This window comes from Sminthopsis crassicaudata, chromosome 4 (assembly GCF_048593235.1).
Source record: "Sminthopsis crassicaudata isolate SCR6 chromosome 4, ASM4859323v1, whole genome shotgun sequence".
In the NCBI taxonomy this organism is placed as follows: Eukaryota; Metazoa; Chordata; class Mammalia; order Dasyuromorphia; family Dasyuridae; genus Sminthopsis; species Sminthopsis crassicaudata.
In genome coordinates this window covers 147387290-147403962 of record NC_133620.1, presented here as the reverse complement: position 1 = coordinate 147403962, position 16673 = coordinate 147387290, and the positions used below count along the sequence as shown (strand labels likewise).

The following is a 16673-nucleotide window of genomic DNA, read 5'->3' as shown; positions in this document are numbered from 1 at the left end:
AAAGCAGCAGGCTATACAATTAAGCCACATAAATAATCAGCATTCCTATCATCAACTTCTAAATCCTTCAAGAAGATAAAGTAAGAGATATTCCATTTAAAATAACTCTAGACAACATAAAATACATGAGACTACATATACTTGCCAAAACAAATACAGGAACCATATGAACAAAAGTATAAAAAAATTTACACATTTAACTTTAATTTAAATAATTGGACTTAAATACTTGTAGGACTATTAATTGTGAATGGGTAGACTGGGCCAATATAATAAAAATAACAATTTATCTAAATTAATCTATATATTCAATGCAATCAAAATCAAGTTACCAAAAATTAAAGTTAAAATATGATAACAAAACTTATTTAGAAGAACAAAAGGTCAAGAATATTAAAAGAACTAATGAAAAATGTTTAGCATTAAAGGGAGGGGATTTAGCGGTACCATATTTTAAACTGTGTTATGAGGCAGTAATTTTATTCCTAAGACATATATATGTGATCTTGATACCTAAACTAAGGTGAATAATGGAGAAGGAAAGCCATAGACAAATATCTCTTAATGAATTTTGATTAAAAAAAACCCCACAACTACATATCACAAAGTATACTCTATTACCAGGAAAGCTGGATTTACATGAAAAATTTATGGCCAGATCAATATTAGGAAAACTATAAGCATAATTGACCATATTAATAACAAGGATAAAAACATATGATTGTAACAATAGATGCAGAAAATATTTTTGAAAACATACAATTGCCATTTTTACTCTAAACCCTATAAAGCATAGGAATAAATTGATCTTTTCTCCAAATATTAAGTATTATCTTAAAGCCAAGAATCAGAATTATCTGTAATGATTATAAGTTAGAGGCTTTTCAAAAAAAAAAAGGTCAAGGATAAAGCAAAGAAGTCCATTATCTCCATTGCGCTTCAATAAAGTGCTAGATTTGCCAGCTATAACAATACAAGAAAAATAAATTGAGGGACTAAGCATAGGTAAAGATAAAATAAAATGATCACTTTTTGTTAATGATATCATGGTTTACTTAGGGAACCATAGAAAGTTAACTAAAAAAAACCCAAAAAAACTATTTGAAATAATCAGCAACTGACAAAATTGCAAGATAGGAAATAAAACTAAAAAAAAAGCATCTCTGTGCTATAGATTATTAACAAAATTCATCAGGAAGAGATAGAAAACTTTTATTTAAAATATTGCAGACTGGGCAGCTAGGTGGCACAGTGGATAGAGCACCAGCCCGAAGTCAGGAGGCTCTGAGTTCAAATCTGACACTTAACACTTCCTAGCTATATGATCCTGGGCAAGTCACTTAACCCCAATGGCCTCAGGAAAAAAAATTATATATACATATACATATATGTATATATAATATATAAAACAGACATGGAGAGTCAGTCTACCAACACACACAGAGGAACAGTATGAACATAGTTATAAAGCACATTTTACAAGGATAAAGATGGATCTAAGTAAGTGGAAAAGTATGAATGGCTCATGGATAGGACAGATCAATATAATAACAATAAAATACTAGTTAAATTAATTTCCTTAATTAGTGATATGACACATTATCAGAAGATTAGAGGAGTTAAGTAACATAGTAACAAAAGTCATCTGGAGGAAAAAAAATCAAGAATCAAAAACATTATTTAGAAAAAAGAGGGGAAGAAAGAGATGGCATGAAAATAATTTTATATTGGGTAATAGATTAATCAGAAGACTAGATTAGACACAATGTATGGAAGTAATGAGTATAGTAACCTAGTGTTTGACAAGCCCCAAAATACCACCCATTAGAAGAACACCAAACTATTTGATTAAAAAAAAGTTAGGAAAATTTATAAGAAATTTGGCAAATATTAAGTATAGGTCAACATCTCGCAATGTATGCCAAGACGAATTCCAAACAAATACATGATTTAGCCTATTCCTCCACCCCTAAAAAGATGACATTTATAAGCAAATTAGAGGAACATAGAAGATAAATCCATGGATAGGAAGAGAGTTCATTACCAAACAAGAAAAAAAGAGGCTAACAGGAGGTAAAAATGAAAAATTTTGGTTATGTAAAATTAAAAAGCTTAAAATAAGTACAAATGCAGATAAAATTAGAAACAAAAATTTGAGAAAAAAAGGTAGTTACAGATGCATGGGGATTTGATAAATGGCCTATGAATATGAATAGAAAACTTTATGAAGAAAAAATATAAGTTACCAGTAGCCATGTGGAAAAAATATTCTAAATTACCTATAATTAAATATAAATTTTTAAAATCTGAGGTATAACCTCACAACTATCAGATTGGCAAAATTGACAGAAAAGACAGAAAAGCTAGAGGAGCTATGGAAAAACAAATACATTAATGCACTGTTGGGAGAGTTGTGAACACATCTAGCCATTCTGAAAGCAATTAAATCATGAGTTGCCTTTGATCCAGCAATATAATTGATCAAAGAATATAAAAAAGATCAAAGAAAGAAGAAAAAAGACCCATTTGTATAAGACATTTGTAGCATTTCTTTTCATTTTGGCAAAACATTGGAAACTGAGAGAATGGCTCTCAACTGGTATCTGGCTAAAATTTTATCATATATATAGTGGAATGCAATTGTGTTTTAAGAAATGATGAAGGAGATGGTTTTTATGATAGAAAAATCTGAGACATATATATATATACATATATATAACGTATGTATATTATATATATAATATAATCTATTATATCTGAGAGAAAGAATAGAGGGGGATGAACATAGTATGTATCTTACTCTCATTAGAATTGGCTTAAAGAGCAAAATATTAGACATATTCGATTTATGGTGAAACTTCTTCCACCTCATTGAAAAGTAGGAGGGGAAAAGTGAAATGGGAAGGAGTATGCTAAGTGGAAGGGAATACAGAAATTGTGAGGAAAAGGGGTAAGATAGGGAGAAGAACTCTAAGGTGGGGGGAGGGATACTAAAAAGGGAAGGCAGTGAGAAGCAAGTGGTACTCATAAGTTTAATACTGAGGATGGTAGTAAGGAGGAAGGAAAGGAGAAAAGCATAAGCAGGAGTTAACAAGATGGCAAGTAATACAGAATTGGAAATTTTTACCATAAATATAAATGGGGTAAACTCCCCCATAAAGAGGAAGTGGTTAGCAGACTGGATTAAAAGCCAGAATCCACAAACAAAACTAATGCAAACAAGATTAGAAGGGAAGTAACAAATTGGGAAAAAATTTTTACAGTTAAAGGTTCTGATAAAGGCCTCATCTCCAAAATATACAGAGAATTGACTTTAATTTATAAGAAATCAAGCCATTCTCCAATTGATAAATGGTCAAAGGATATGAACAGACAATTTTCAGATGATGAAATTAAAACTATTTCCACTCATATGAAAGAGTGTTCCAAATCACTATTGATCAGAGAAATGCAAATTAAGACAACTCTGAGGTATCATTACACACCTGTCAGATTGGCTAAGATGACAGGAACAAATAACGATGAATGTTGGAGGGGCTGTGGGAAAACTGGGACACTGATGCATTGTTGGTGGAGTTGTGAAAGAATCCAACCACTCTGGAGAGCAATTTGGAACTATGCCCAAAAAGTTATCAAACTGTGCATACCCTCTGACCCAGCCATACTACTACTGGGCTTATACCCCAAGGAACTACTAAAGAAGGGAAAGGGACCTGTATGTGCCAAAATGTTTGTGGCAGCCCTTTTCATAGTGGCTAGAAGCTGGAAGATGAATGGATGTCCATCAATTGGAGAATGGTTGGGTAAACTGTGGTATATGAATGTTATGGAATATTATTGTTCTATAAGAAATGACCAACAGGAGAAATACAGAGAGGCTTGGAGAGACTTACATCAACTGATTCTGAGTGAAACGAGCAGAACCAGAAGATCATTATACACTTCAACAATGATACTGTATGAGGATGTATGCTGATGGAAGTGGATTTCTTCAACATAGAGAAGAGCTAATCCAATTCCAATTGATTAATGATGGACAGAACCAGCTACATCCAGAAAAAGAACACTGGGAAATGAATGTAAACTGTTATTTTTACCTTCTGAATCCAATTCTTCCTGTGCAACAAGAAATTCGTTTCTACACACATATATTGTATCTAGAATATACTGTAATATATTTAACATATATAAGACTGCCTGCCATCTGGGGGAGGGGGTTGGAGGAGGAAGGGAAAAAATCTGAATAGAAGTAAGTGCAAGGGATAATGTTGTAAAAAATTACCCATGCATATGTACTCTCAAAAAAATGTTATAATTATAAAATAAAATAAAAATTAAAAAAAAATAAATTTGATGACAGAGAAAAAAAAAAAAAGAAGCCAGAATCCTACAATATGTTGTTTACAGGAAACACACTTGAAACAGGAAACACATACAGAGTAAAGGTAAAAGATTGGAGCAGAATCTACTATGCTTCAGGTGAAGTCAAAAAAGCAGGAGTAGCCATCCTGATCTCAGATCAAGCAAAAGCAAAAATTGACCTAATTAACAGAGATAATGAAGAGCACTATATCTTGCTAAAAGGTAGCATATATAATGAAGCAATATCAACATATATGCACCAAGTAGTGTAGCATCTAAATTCTTAAAAGAGAAATTAAGAGAGCTGCAAAAAGAAATAGCAAAACTATAATAGTGGGAGATCTCAACCTTGTACTCTCAGAATTAGATAAATCAAACCACAAAATAAATAAGAAAGAAGTCAAAGAGGTAAATGGAATACTAGAAAAGCTAGATATGATAGATCTTTGGAGAAAACTAAATGGAGACAGAAAGGAGTATACTTTCTTCTCAGCAGTTCATGGAACCTATACAAAAAATTGACCATATTTTAGGATATAAAAACATCAAACTCAGATGCAGTAAGGCAGAAATAGTAAATGCATGCTCTTCAGATGATGATGCAATGAAAATTTCATTCAATAAAAAGCCAAGAGAAAATAGATAAAAAAATAACTGGAAACTAAATAATCTCATCCTAAAGAATGATTGGGTGAAATAGCAAATCATAGACATAATTAATAATTTCACCAAAGAAAATGACAATAATGAGATGTCATGCCAAAATGTGTGGGATACATCCAAAGTGGTAATAAGGGGAAATTTTATATCTCTAGAGGCCTACTTGCATAAAATAGAGAAAGAGAAGGTCAATGAATTGGGCTTACAACTAAAATTGCTAGAAAAGGAACAAATTAAAACCCCCCAGTCAAACACTAACCTTGAAATTCTAAAAAATAAAAGGAGAAATTAATAAAATTGAAAGTTTAAAAAACTATTGGATTAATTAATAAAACTAAGAGTTGGTCCTATGAAAAAACCAACAAAATAGATAAACCCTTAGTAAATCTGATTTAAAAAAGGAAAAAGGAAAATCAAATTATTAGTCTTAAAAATGAAAAGGAAGAAGTCACCACTAATGAAGAGGAAATTAGAACAATTATTAGGAGTTACTTTGCCCAACTTCATGCCAATAAACTCGATAACCTAAATGAAATGGAAGAATACCTTCAAAAATATAGCTTTCCCAGATTAACAGAGGAAGAAATAAATTGGTTAAACAGTCCTATCTTGGAAAAAGAAATAGAACAGGCTATTAATCAACTTCCTAAGAAAAAATCCTCAGGAGCAGATGTAGTTACATGTGAATTCTACCAAACATTTATTTAAAGAACAATTAACTCCAATGCTATATAAACTATTTGAAAAAATAGGGATTGAAGGAGTCCTACCAAATTCCTTTTATGACACAGACATGGTACTGATACCTAAACCAGGCCAGTTGAAAACAGAGAAAGAAAATTATAGACCAATCTCCCTAATGAATATTGATACTAAAATCTTAAATAAAATATTAGCAAAAAGACTACAGAAAACCATCCTCAGGGTAATACACTATGACCAAGTGGGATTTGTACCAGGAATGCAGGGCATTCCTAAAGATCTAATTCAGTTTCAATTGATCAATGATGGACAGAATCAGCTACACCTAGAAAAGGAACACTGGGTAATGAGTGTGAACTGTTTGCATTTTAGTTTTTCTTCCCAGGTTATTTTTACCTTCTGAATCCAATTCTTGCCATGCAACAAGAGTACTGTTCAATTCTGCACACATACATTGTATCTAGGATATACTATAACATATTTAACATGTATAAGACTGCCTGCCATCTAGGGGAAGAGGTAGAGGGAGAGAGAGAGAGGGGAAAAATTAGAACAGAAGGGAGTGCAAGGGCTAATGTAAAAAATTACCCATGCATACATACTGTCAATAAAAAGTTATAATAAATTAAAAAGTAAAAAAAAAAAAGAAAAATGTTAATCCATGTCTTATGACTGAAAATTCATCCATTAGGGAATGGCTGTTATATATTTGAATGAGCAATTTGTATATTTTGAATATTAAATGCATACCAAATAAATATGTTGCAAAGGTTTTCTAGGCAATTAGCCCCTTATAATTTAAACTGCATGAGAATTTTTATGCAAAACTTTTCAATTTTATATAAAAAAATTATCCACTTTTTCCTGTGGCTGTCTGTGTCCCTCAGGAAGTCTTCCCCAATAAATCATTGTGTAAGGTATCATATTCTTTGCTGTTCTAATTTGTTTGTGATATAACTTTTTATAGCTAGGCCACATTTCATTTGGAGCTTATTGTGATGGAGATACAAATCTAGATCTAATTTCTGCTCTGTTGTATTCTACTTTTCCTATGAGTTTTTGTTGAATAACGAGTCCTTATATCAGTAGTAGGTTTCTTTGGTTTTATCTAATATTATTCACTTGCTTCTGGATCTTCCATAATATAACACACTGATCAACTTTTCTACTTTATTAGGCTTCTTTTAATGTAGTCTAAAACCTTAGCCTAAGTACCATATTGAATACTAACTGTGTCATCCAGTGTGATAATTCTCCTGCAAAATCGATTTGCATATTTAATATATCTGGAAATTCTACACTTGTAACTAATTGTTGATAGCTATAGTTAAAAACTAATTTCAGTCTAATCAGTTTTCTGCAGCACTTACCTGATTTTCCACTCTAGTAACCAAATCCTGTTACTATGCAATTGAATTACTCTCTAGATTTTGAAGTTTATTCTCAAAGAAGACCAAAATGACATTTTGTTAGAGTGAAGTTATAGTGTGTCTGACTGTGGCTGCTTAGAGCAATATGAGCTCAGAGTGCTTTGCCACGGGTCAGATAAAAGAAACCCCTATGTGAGGTGGCTTCTCTAACTTTTTTATTTCACGTTTCTTTGGAGCTAATTCAATTCTGCTTTATCCTGTTTCACTATCTTCCGTATCATACAAGGTTTCTTAAGAGAGACCTTCAGAATTTACTTATATCACATTCCCTGACCGCTTTGTGAGAGCTTGTCCTATATGAATTCTCCATAAAATAGTATTTTTGACAAATGTACATTTGACATTAGAATAATGTGGCCAGCCCAATGGAATTGTGCTCTCTGCAGTAGGGTTGGAATGCTTTAACTTGTCCTTGAAAGTATATTGATTGGTTGTTATTACTCTAATTTTTATTAAATGTTGCTAGTTATGCATTTTATAAAAGAGCTGAATCTTGAAGGGAGTTAAGGTTTGTCAGAAATAGAAATAAAAATTAATTGCATTTGAGATAGAAGGCATAGTTTAGAAAAAGGCACAGAGGTAGGAAATAAAATGTAGGTGAGTTTGGCTGGAACATAGAGCCAAATGATTAACATATCTAATTAGTCAATTTAGTCTAGTTTAGTTAGGAAAGTGAAAAGTGTGAAGTCTACAAATTCCCCAAAGAGAAGACTGTATTTTATTTTTTTCTAGGGACAATGGTGGGTGATTTATTGATAATAGTTATTAACTATAGGGAATAAATACCCTATTAAAATTGCAGGAAAAAACTCATAATATTATAGAGTTGAAAGAGACTTCAGAAGCCATTGAATCTAATCTTATAATTTTGCAGATGAGATAATTGAGAACCAAAGAAATTGATCTCTACATAAGGTCTCACAGGGAATAAATACCATAGTTGGGAAACCATTCTAGGTCTTATGATTCCTCATACTCATTCTCTTAGATAGACTTAATCATAGAATGATAAAATACCCAGAACATATTCATCCTATTAAAAAATGCTCTAAGAAATTTAATGGCTATAGCTTTACATTTAAATGTAGTATTGACAATAGTTCTGTATCGATTTCTGTCATCTTAGGGCTCTGGCTTGATAAATACTACCAATAAATGTACTATTTAAGTGCTAAAGTGATTCAGCTTTACTGACCTGATAATGCAATTGGAATTTGAAATCACAATAGGACACAATTTATGAGTTTCTGTTTTGCTAGGACTTAGCTGTCTAAATGTAGGACTATCCTAAAATGGGGCAGTGACAACTCTTTTTACCTTTTAGCTATAAAAACTAATAGTTATCTTTTAATATTATATTATTATATGGAGTCAGAGACCTGGGTTTGAATATTGGTTACTTTAATTACTTTAAGTAGGTTAAGGTAATTGATTGACTTTTTTGGTCCCCACCCTTTCATAGTATCCTTGATCAAATTGTCTAACCTCAATTTCCTCAGGATTAATATTTATACCACCTGAAAAATTTCATATTTTGTTACAATGCATACCATTCCAACAAAATCTTCTAAATCAATTCTCAAAACCTACATGATGTATAATCCTTTTCAACAATCAATATCTGATATAATATTTTCTTCAGATCTGAATTTAGCTCAGAATTCAAAGAATAATTTTTTGTCCTCATTCTCTTTGTTTTCTCTTTCTCATATCTTTTAGGCAGAATCTGCTGAGAAGCTCAGAGAATATGGACTTTGTCATATACGTAGTCATCCTGTGCTAGTAACCAGAACTAGGTCATGTCCACTTATAGCTCCACCAAAACCACCACCTGTACCTGCTTGGAAACTTATTCGCCAAAAGAAAGAGACAGTTGTGACAGATGAACCTCAAGGTTTGTTTCTTATTTGCTATTTTAGGAAATAGCATTTACTAATCCCCTGAGTGAAGGTTTATGCAATCTACTTTGTGATTTAGATTGGTAGGCTCTCATAATAAGCCCAAACCCAAAGCAAATTCAATGGTCTTTCTTTCTTGTCACATTTTCAATTTTTTGTTTCTCTGTTTTCATTTTTAAAATTTAAAGAATATAATCTTTATTTTAAGATTCTTCCTTTTAAACTTTTGAGTTCCAAATTTCCTTCTTCCCTTTCAAACTTTCTCACTCACTGAGAAGAAAAGCAATATTATATCACTTATACATATAAAATCATGTAAAACATTTCCATCTTAGTCTTATTGCAAAAAAAATTAAGAAAGAATTATACTTCAGTTCGCACCCAGAGATTATTAGTTCTTTCTCTGGGGGTGCATACTATTTTTTCATCATGAGATCTTTGGAATTGTCTTGGATTATTGTATTGATCAGAATAGTTAAGTGTTTCATAGTTGATCATCACTTCAACATTACTGTTACTGTGGACAAAGATTTTCTAGTGTTTTTTTTTTTTTTTATTTCATGCATCCTTTCATATAGGTCTTGTCATGTTTTCTGAAACCACCTCCCTTGCCATTTCTTATAGCATAATAGTTCTTGATTACAATCATATACTATGACTTTTTCAGTCATTCCCCAATTAGTGAAAAATTTCTTGATCCCCAATTCTTTGCCACTACAAAAAGAGCTGCTAAAACTTTTGTGTTTATATAGATCCTTTTCTTTTTTAAAAGTTTTTTTGGAATATCTACTAGTGGTATTGCTGCATCAGAGGGTATGAACAGTTTTATAGCTCTTTGGGTATAGTTCTAAATTGTTCTCCAGAATGTTTGGACCAGTTCACTATTTCACAAGCAGTTCATTAGCATATTTATTTTACCATTATCCCCTCCAGCATTTGTTATTTCTTATAGGTATTAGGTGGTATCTTAGAATGACGTTAATTTGCCTTTCTTTAATCAATAATGATTTAGAGCATTTTTTCATATGACTATAAATAGCTTTGTTTTCTTTTTTGATCATTTTATATTTTTTGATCATTTATCAATTGGGCAATAGCTCTCATTTTTATAAATTTGTCTCAATATTATATTCATTATATATCTGAGAAATGAGGCCTACATCAGAGAAACTTGCTGTAAATTTTTTTGATATTTCTTCATTATCTATGGTATCTTTTAGCATAATGTAGTTTGCCTAATTAGCTCTTAATTAGGTTCAATTTTGCTTTTGCTTTATCTGAAATTACTATTTCTGCCTTTTTAAATTTTAGCTGAAGCATCTCAGATTCTGCTCCTGGTCTTTATTTTAACTTTGTGTGTGCATCTTTCTTTTATAAGTGTGTCTTTTATAAACAATATATTTTTGAATTTTGGTTTCTAATCTATTCTGCTGTTTGCTTTTGTTTTATGAGTGAGTTCATCCCATTCATTTTCACAGTTATAATGGCTGGACTATGCAATTCCCTCCATCCCATTTTCTTCTGTTTTTTACAATCTCTTTTTATCCTGTCCCTCATAAAAGCCTATTTTGCTTTCAACCACTTCTTTCCTTAATCCTCTCTCTCTCTCTCTCTTTTTTTATCATCACTCTCTTTTCCTTTCATCCCCTTGTCCTTTTATTTCCCTAATTGGGTAAGTTGCATTTTTACATACAACTGAAAGTGTTTGTATATTTTACCTTCTTTGATCCAATTCTGATATTAGTGAGGTTCAAGCATTGCCTGCTACTTCTCTATTTCCCCTCCATTAGAAAGTCTTTCTGTACTTTTTTATGTGAGAAAACTTCCTTCCCTCTTCTCCTAGCATATTCTTATTTCTTACTCTTTATTTTTTTTGGAGATCATTCCAATATACTCAGGTCACACCCATTTCTTATAGATAAAAGATTTAAAGTTTGTTTAACTGACATAATAATGATAAAGTTCTTAGTAGTTACATGTACCTTTTTTCCATTTAGGAATGTAAACAGTTTAATCTTATTAAGTACTTTATAATTTCTCTTTTATGTTTGCCATTTTCTACTTCTTCATTCTTATATTTGAATGTCAGATTTTCTTTTTAGCTCTGGTCTTTTCATTAGGAATGCTTGAAAGTCCTCTATTTCTTTATATATCCATTTTCACCTTATGGAATTACACTAATTTTTGCTGGATAGATTGTTCTTGGTGTAATCCTAACTTTTTTGCTTTCTGGAATATAACTCCAAGATTTTTATTATCCTATGATTGTAGGATATTTAAATTGCTTCTTTCTGGTTGCTTAAATAGTTTCTCTTCAATCTAAGAACTCTGGAATTTGACATAATATTCCTGGGAGTTTTTATTTGGGTATCTAGTTTAGGAGGTATTCTATATATTCTTTCAATTTCTATTGTACCCTTTGGATATTAGGACAGTTTTCTTTTATATTCTGGAAATATGACATCTAACAGTATAATAAAGTTTTCTCTTCTCAATCTGTTTTTTATGTCAACTATTTTTTGATGAGATATTTCACATTTTCTTGATTTTTTTTCATTCTTTTGATTTTGTTTTATTATTTCTTCATATCTTCTGGAATCTTTAACTTCCACTTGCTCAATTCTAATTTTTAAAGGAGTGATTTTCTTTAATGAACTTCTGTACTTCTTTTTTTCATTTTACTTTTTTTTTTTTTTTTCTGAGCCAGTTGGGGTTAAGTGACTTGCCCAGTGTCACACAGCTAAGAAGTGTTAAGTGTCTGAGACCAGATTTGAATTCAGGTCCTCCTGACTTCAGGGCTGGAGCTCTAACTACTAGCGGCCCTCATTTTACTTTTTAAGAAGTTCTTTTGTTCAGTAGAATTTTTTTGCTTCACATTAGGCCAATTCTATTTCTGAAAATATTATTTTCTTCAGCATTTTTGTGCCTCTTTTATTAAGCTGTTAATTCTTTCTTCATAGTTTTCTTATATCACTCTCATTTCTTTTCCCAATGCTTCCTTTATCATTGTTATCTGTTTATTTAACACTTCCATCATCCTTTTTGGGTGTAGCTCCAGTTAGTATATTGCTTTGAGGCTTTTTTGGGACAGCTATTTTCACATTTGTTGTATTTTTCTAAGTTTATGTTTTGGTATTTCCTGTTACCATAGTAACTTTTTATGGTCAAATTCTTTTTTGTTGTTTGTTCTTTTTTATAGTCTATTTTTTGACTTTGAACTTTATATTAAAGGTGGACTCTGCTCACATGGACATGGGTAGGCACTGTCTCATACTAAAGGTTTTTTCATGTTTCTATTTTCAGAACTAGTTATATGGATTTGTAAGCTTTTGGTGCTTCTAGAATGGTATAATTCTGGGAGAGGTTTGATAACTGCTCTCTTGGTCTGTGCTCTGGTCTTTATTCAGAAAGGGTTCTTGGTCCTCTGCAGCCATTAGCATTAACACTCTTCTTTGCTTTGGAAGTATAACTCAGTGCCTCCATCTCCTTGTGACCATCAGGGCCTCTCTTTATACTAGAATTGTAAATACAGTTGCCAATCAGCACTAGCTGTACTCAGGGCCAGGAAAGGGTCCCTGTCATCTCTTTCTTACCAGCTGTCCAATCCCCTTACTACCTCTGGGCTGAGAACTCCTGTAGCTGCTGTTGCTTCCACCACATGTGTAGGCTCTACCACAGTCCCACAAATTTTTCCTGTCAACATCTTAAGTTTTCTTAACCAAAAACATATTTCACTCTAAGCTTTTGTTGGCATAGCCACTCCAAAATATGATGTGAGGTGTTATTTTAAAGTTGTTTAGAAGGAATATTCAAAGAATCCAGATGAGTGGCTGCCCCTAATCTGCCATATAGCTCCTTCATCTTCATATTAAAAAAAAAAAAGACATCTCCTTAGAGACCTAAAATATGTTCAAAGTTAAATAAAATATTTCACTTGTGTCTTTATGAATAAGCTACATTAAATTATTTAAAAGCCTATGTTATATTGTAATATAAATACATTGTTTTGGTAGAGTTGCAAAATTGTTATATATTTCTATTTAATTAATAATTAATCTTATATTATAAAATGTATTTTATCATTTAAATGAAAGTCTACATATACCTCAAAGAAGTTTTGAGAATCATAACAATGGCTAAACTTATTAATATCGTGAACTTCCATCAGAACAGAACTTCTGACAAGTAGAAGAATATGTGTTTATATTTTATTAATATAATAGATGGTAAATTAAATTGATGACATTAGTGCAGCAAAAATTTAGAAGCAATATTTTCCCAGTTATGATTATTGTTACAATCAATAGAAATATTTATTATAGTTACATATTTCCTTTCATATTTTTATTTATTACTAGTAGTCATTCAGTTTCTTTTTCTTCACAATTTTTTTTTTTGGGGGGGACAGCATATATTTTTTCCTGAATAGTAAATAATAATGGAATATTTACACTTTTTCATTATCTACTCATTCCTGAACCAACTTTTATTCTGTCAATATTATGCCAAAGCTATTCTCCTAAAGGCCATTATTAACTTCCTTATTCATCAAGTCCAGAATTATCTTTTCAGTTTTGATTGTCTTTTATCTCCTTGCTGCTTTTGACATTATTTATCTCTTAAATGTAACACTCTTCCTTTAATCTTTAAGATGTTATATTAGTCCTCCTCCTACTTGAAACTTTTTACTATACCCTTTGATCCAGCACTGTTTCTACTGGGCTTATATCCCAAAGAAATCTTAAAGGAGGGAAAGGGGCATGTTTGTGCAAAATGTTTGTGGCAGCCCTTTTTGTACTGGCAAGAAATGGAAAATGAGTGGAAAATGGCTGAATAAATTATGGTATATGAATGTTATGGAATATTATTGTTTTGTAAGAAACAATCAGCAGGGTGATTTCAGAGAGGCCTATAGAGACTTACATGAATTGATGCTGAGTGAAATGAGTAGAACCAAGAGATCATTATACATGGCAACAACAAAATAATATGATGATTAATTCTAATAGACGTGGCTCTTTTCAACAGTGAGATGATTCAGATCAGTTCCAATGGTCTTGTGATGAAGAGAGCCATCTACATCCAGAGAGAGAACTGAGGGAACAAAGTGTGGATCAGAACATAGCATTTTCAATGTTTGTTGTTGTTTGCTTGCATTTTTTTCTCTCTCATTTTTTTTTTTGATTTGGCTTTTCTTGTGCAGCAAGATAATTATATAAATATATTTGCATATATTGGATTTAACATATGGTTTTACCATGTTTAACATATATTGGATTGCTTGCCATCTAGGGCAGGGTGTGGGGAAGGAAGGGAAAAATTGGAACACAAGGCTTTGCAAGGGTTAATGTTGAAAATTATCCATGCATGTTTTGAAAATAAAAAGCTTTAATAAAAAAGAAAAAAAATATCATGCTAACAATAATAAAACAGATATAGATCGTTCAGTTTGAGTGGTGCAAAAATATATTACATACAAAATTGTTAGCTTCTCTTATATAAATTGATTTTTAAATGTTTATTACATTTAAGTAGATAGCAAAAAGAGATCTAATTGTTTCTGACTTCTGAATTTCTTTTGCTCTGTGTATTGTAAAATGTTTTGTTGGTACTTTTATTTCTTTTTTTTAAATTTTTTTACTATCTAAAAATGTTCACCTCCCCTTTATTAGAAGCTGTTCCTTACCACAAAAAATAAATAAGTGTAGGCAATCATAATAAGTGAACACATTGGCCATGCATGTTTGAAAATGTGTCTTATTCTTCACCTCTAGTCCATCATTTCTCTACCTATCAATCCGCAAGTATTTATTAAGTGGTTACTATGTCCTAAGCACTCTGTTAAGTGTTAGTGATACAAAGAAAAATCAATTTCAGTCACTTTCATCATTCTAATGATAAAGACAATTTATTTATAAATAAGCACATACACCATACATATGGAGATCAAGATGACCTAATGAGGAAGTCAGTAGGTTATGATACAGGATTTTGTCTCCTGAAAAATATGGCATTTAACATGAATCTTGAAAGAACTAAGAAGCAAAGGTAATAAAAGAGAGAATTCCAGACATATAGGAGGACTGTCAGTGGTAAGCCAAAAAATGAGAAAGATAGTGTCATGTATGAGGTTCAGCAAAGCAGGTCAAAATAGCTGGACAACAGATGACTCTTTAATCTATTGGTCAAGGAGTGGGGCTCTAGCTTTTTTATATTGCAGCAATTAGGGACTGATAAAAGGAAAACAAAACAAGTATTAAGAGATCTAGTTCTCAACTAATATCATATATCATTATTATTATTATTATATAATTATATATATGTAATTCTGAATCATAGATTGTTCTTTAGTTAATGAAGATGTCCAAATCAAGATCCATGAAGATTTTTTTTTTAAACAGTGGTTGATCAAAACACAGATACTAATATAATTCTGTAGGCAGCTGGGTGGTACAGTGGATAGAATACTGGGTATGCATTCATATATAATCCAATATCCAGGATATTACTTTTCACACAGATATTGAAATATTTATATCTGTTTGTTATCATTAGCTTCATATTTTTAAAGTAAAAAGTTTAAAGTAGGAGGAGAACTAAGAAAACATAATATCTTAAAGATTAAAGGAAGAGTGTTACAGCTAAGAGATAAACAATGTCAAAAGCAGCAGGGAGGTCAAGAACAATCAGAAATGAAAAGATGATTCTGGACTTGATGATAAGGGAATTAATAGCATGAGACAATGAATTCAAATCCAGCTTCAGACATTTATTAGCTGTATGTCTCTGGGTAAGTCACTTAACCTCCTTTTTGCTTCAAATTTCTCATCTGTAAAATGGGAGTAAAAATAGTACTTACCTTGCAGGGCGACTGTGAGGAACAAATAAGATAAAATTTGTAAATTGCTTAACATAGTGCCTGGTACATTATAGATTATACAGATGTGTCTGTCTATCTGTCTTTCTGTCTATATGTATGTTTATCTATATAAATTTGAAATCCACACACACACATTCCCTTCCATTTCATTCTCTTTCTCTATTCCCTTCTCTATTTCTACAGCATTGGAATAAAAATAAATTTTTTTATTAAAAGGTGAAGAAAATCTGGTGACTATTGATAAGATTAAGAGTATAGGAACCTAACTATAAGGAAGTAGGTATCTACACTGCACTTATCTTTCCCATAATCATTTCACTCTTGTCATTTAGAAATCTTTGCCATTATGACACATTTTGTTTTCTACTTGGTATTTAATAGGTAGCTAATAAATTAATTATTGAATTAATCAATTAATCACTCTTTTCAGACCCAGTAATAAAGAAACCTGAACAGTTTCTTGAGATTTGTAGCCCATTTTTGAACTACAGAATGAATCCAATTCCAATTCCAACAGAAACGTAAGTATGTAATGTCATTTACTAATAAATAGACATTTAACAACAACAACAACAACAACATTATTTTGTCCTTCATTTCAGAAGAAAGATCCTGACTTTTCAGGAGGGAAAGGAATATAATGATTGGTGGGCATATGCATTTAAGTGAGTTCTGAAATTAGGGCTTTTTAATAGGAATAGTTTCTTGCTTTGAGGAGCTTATAATTATTCTTTAACACTT

General features: G+C 31.5%; 1 protein-coding gene across 1 annotated transcript in view; it reads left to right on the top strand.

Moving 5' to 3' along the window:
- The window catches only part of ADGB (androglobin), a 259554-nt gene that overhangs the window by 94361 nt on the left and 148520 nt on the right, over positions 1-16673 (top strand). Inside the window, exons 10-11 of the mRNA XM_074264682.1 lie at positions 8874-9048; positions 16363-16453. Coding sequence (XP_074120783.1) covers positions 8874-9048; positions 16363-16453 — 266 coding nt within the window. The remainder of the gene's footprint in view (positions 1-8873; positions 9049-16362; positions 16454-16673) is intronic.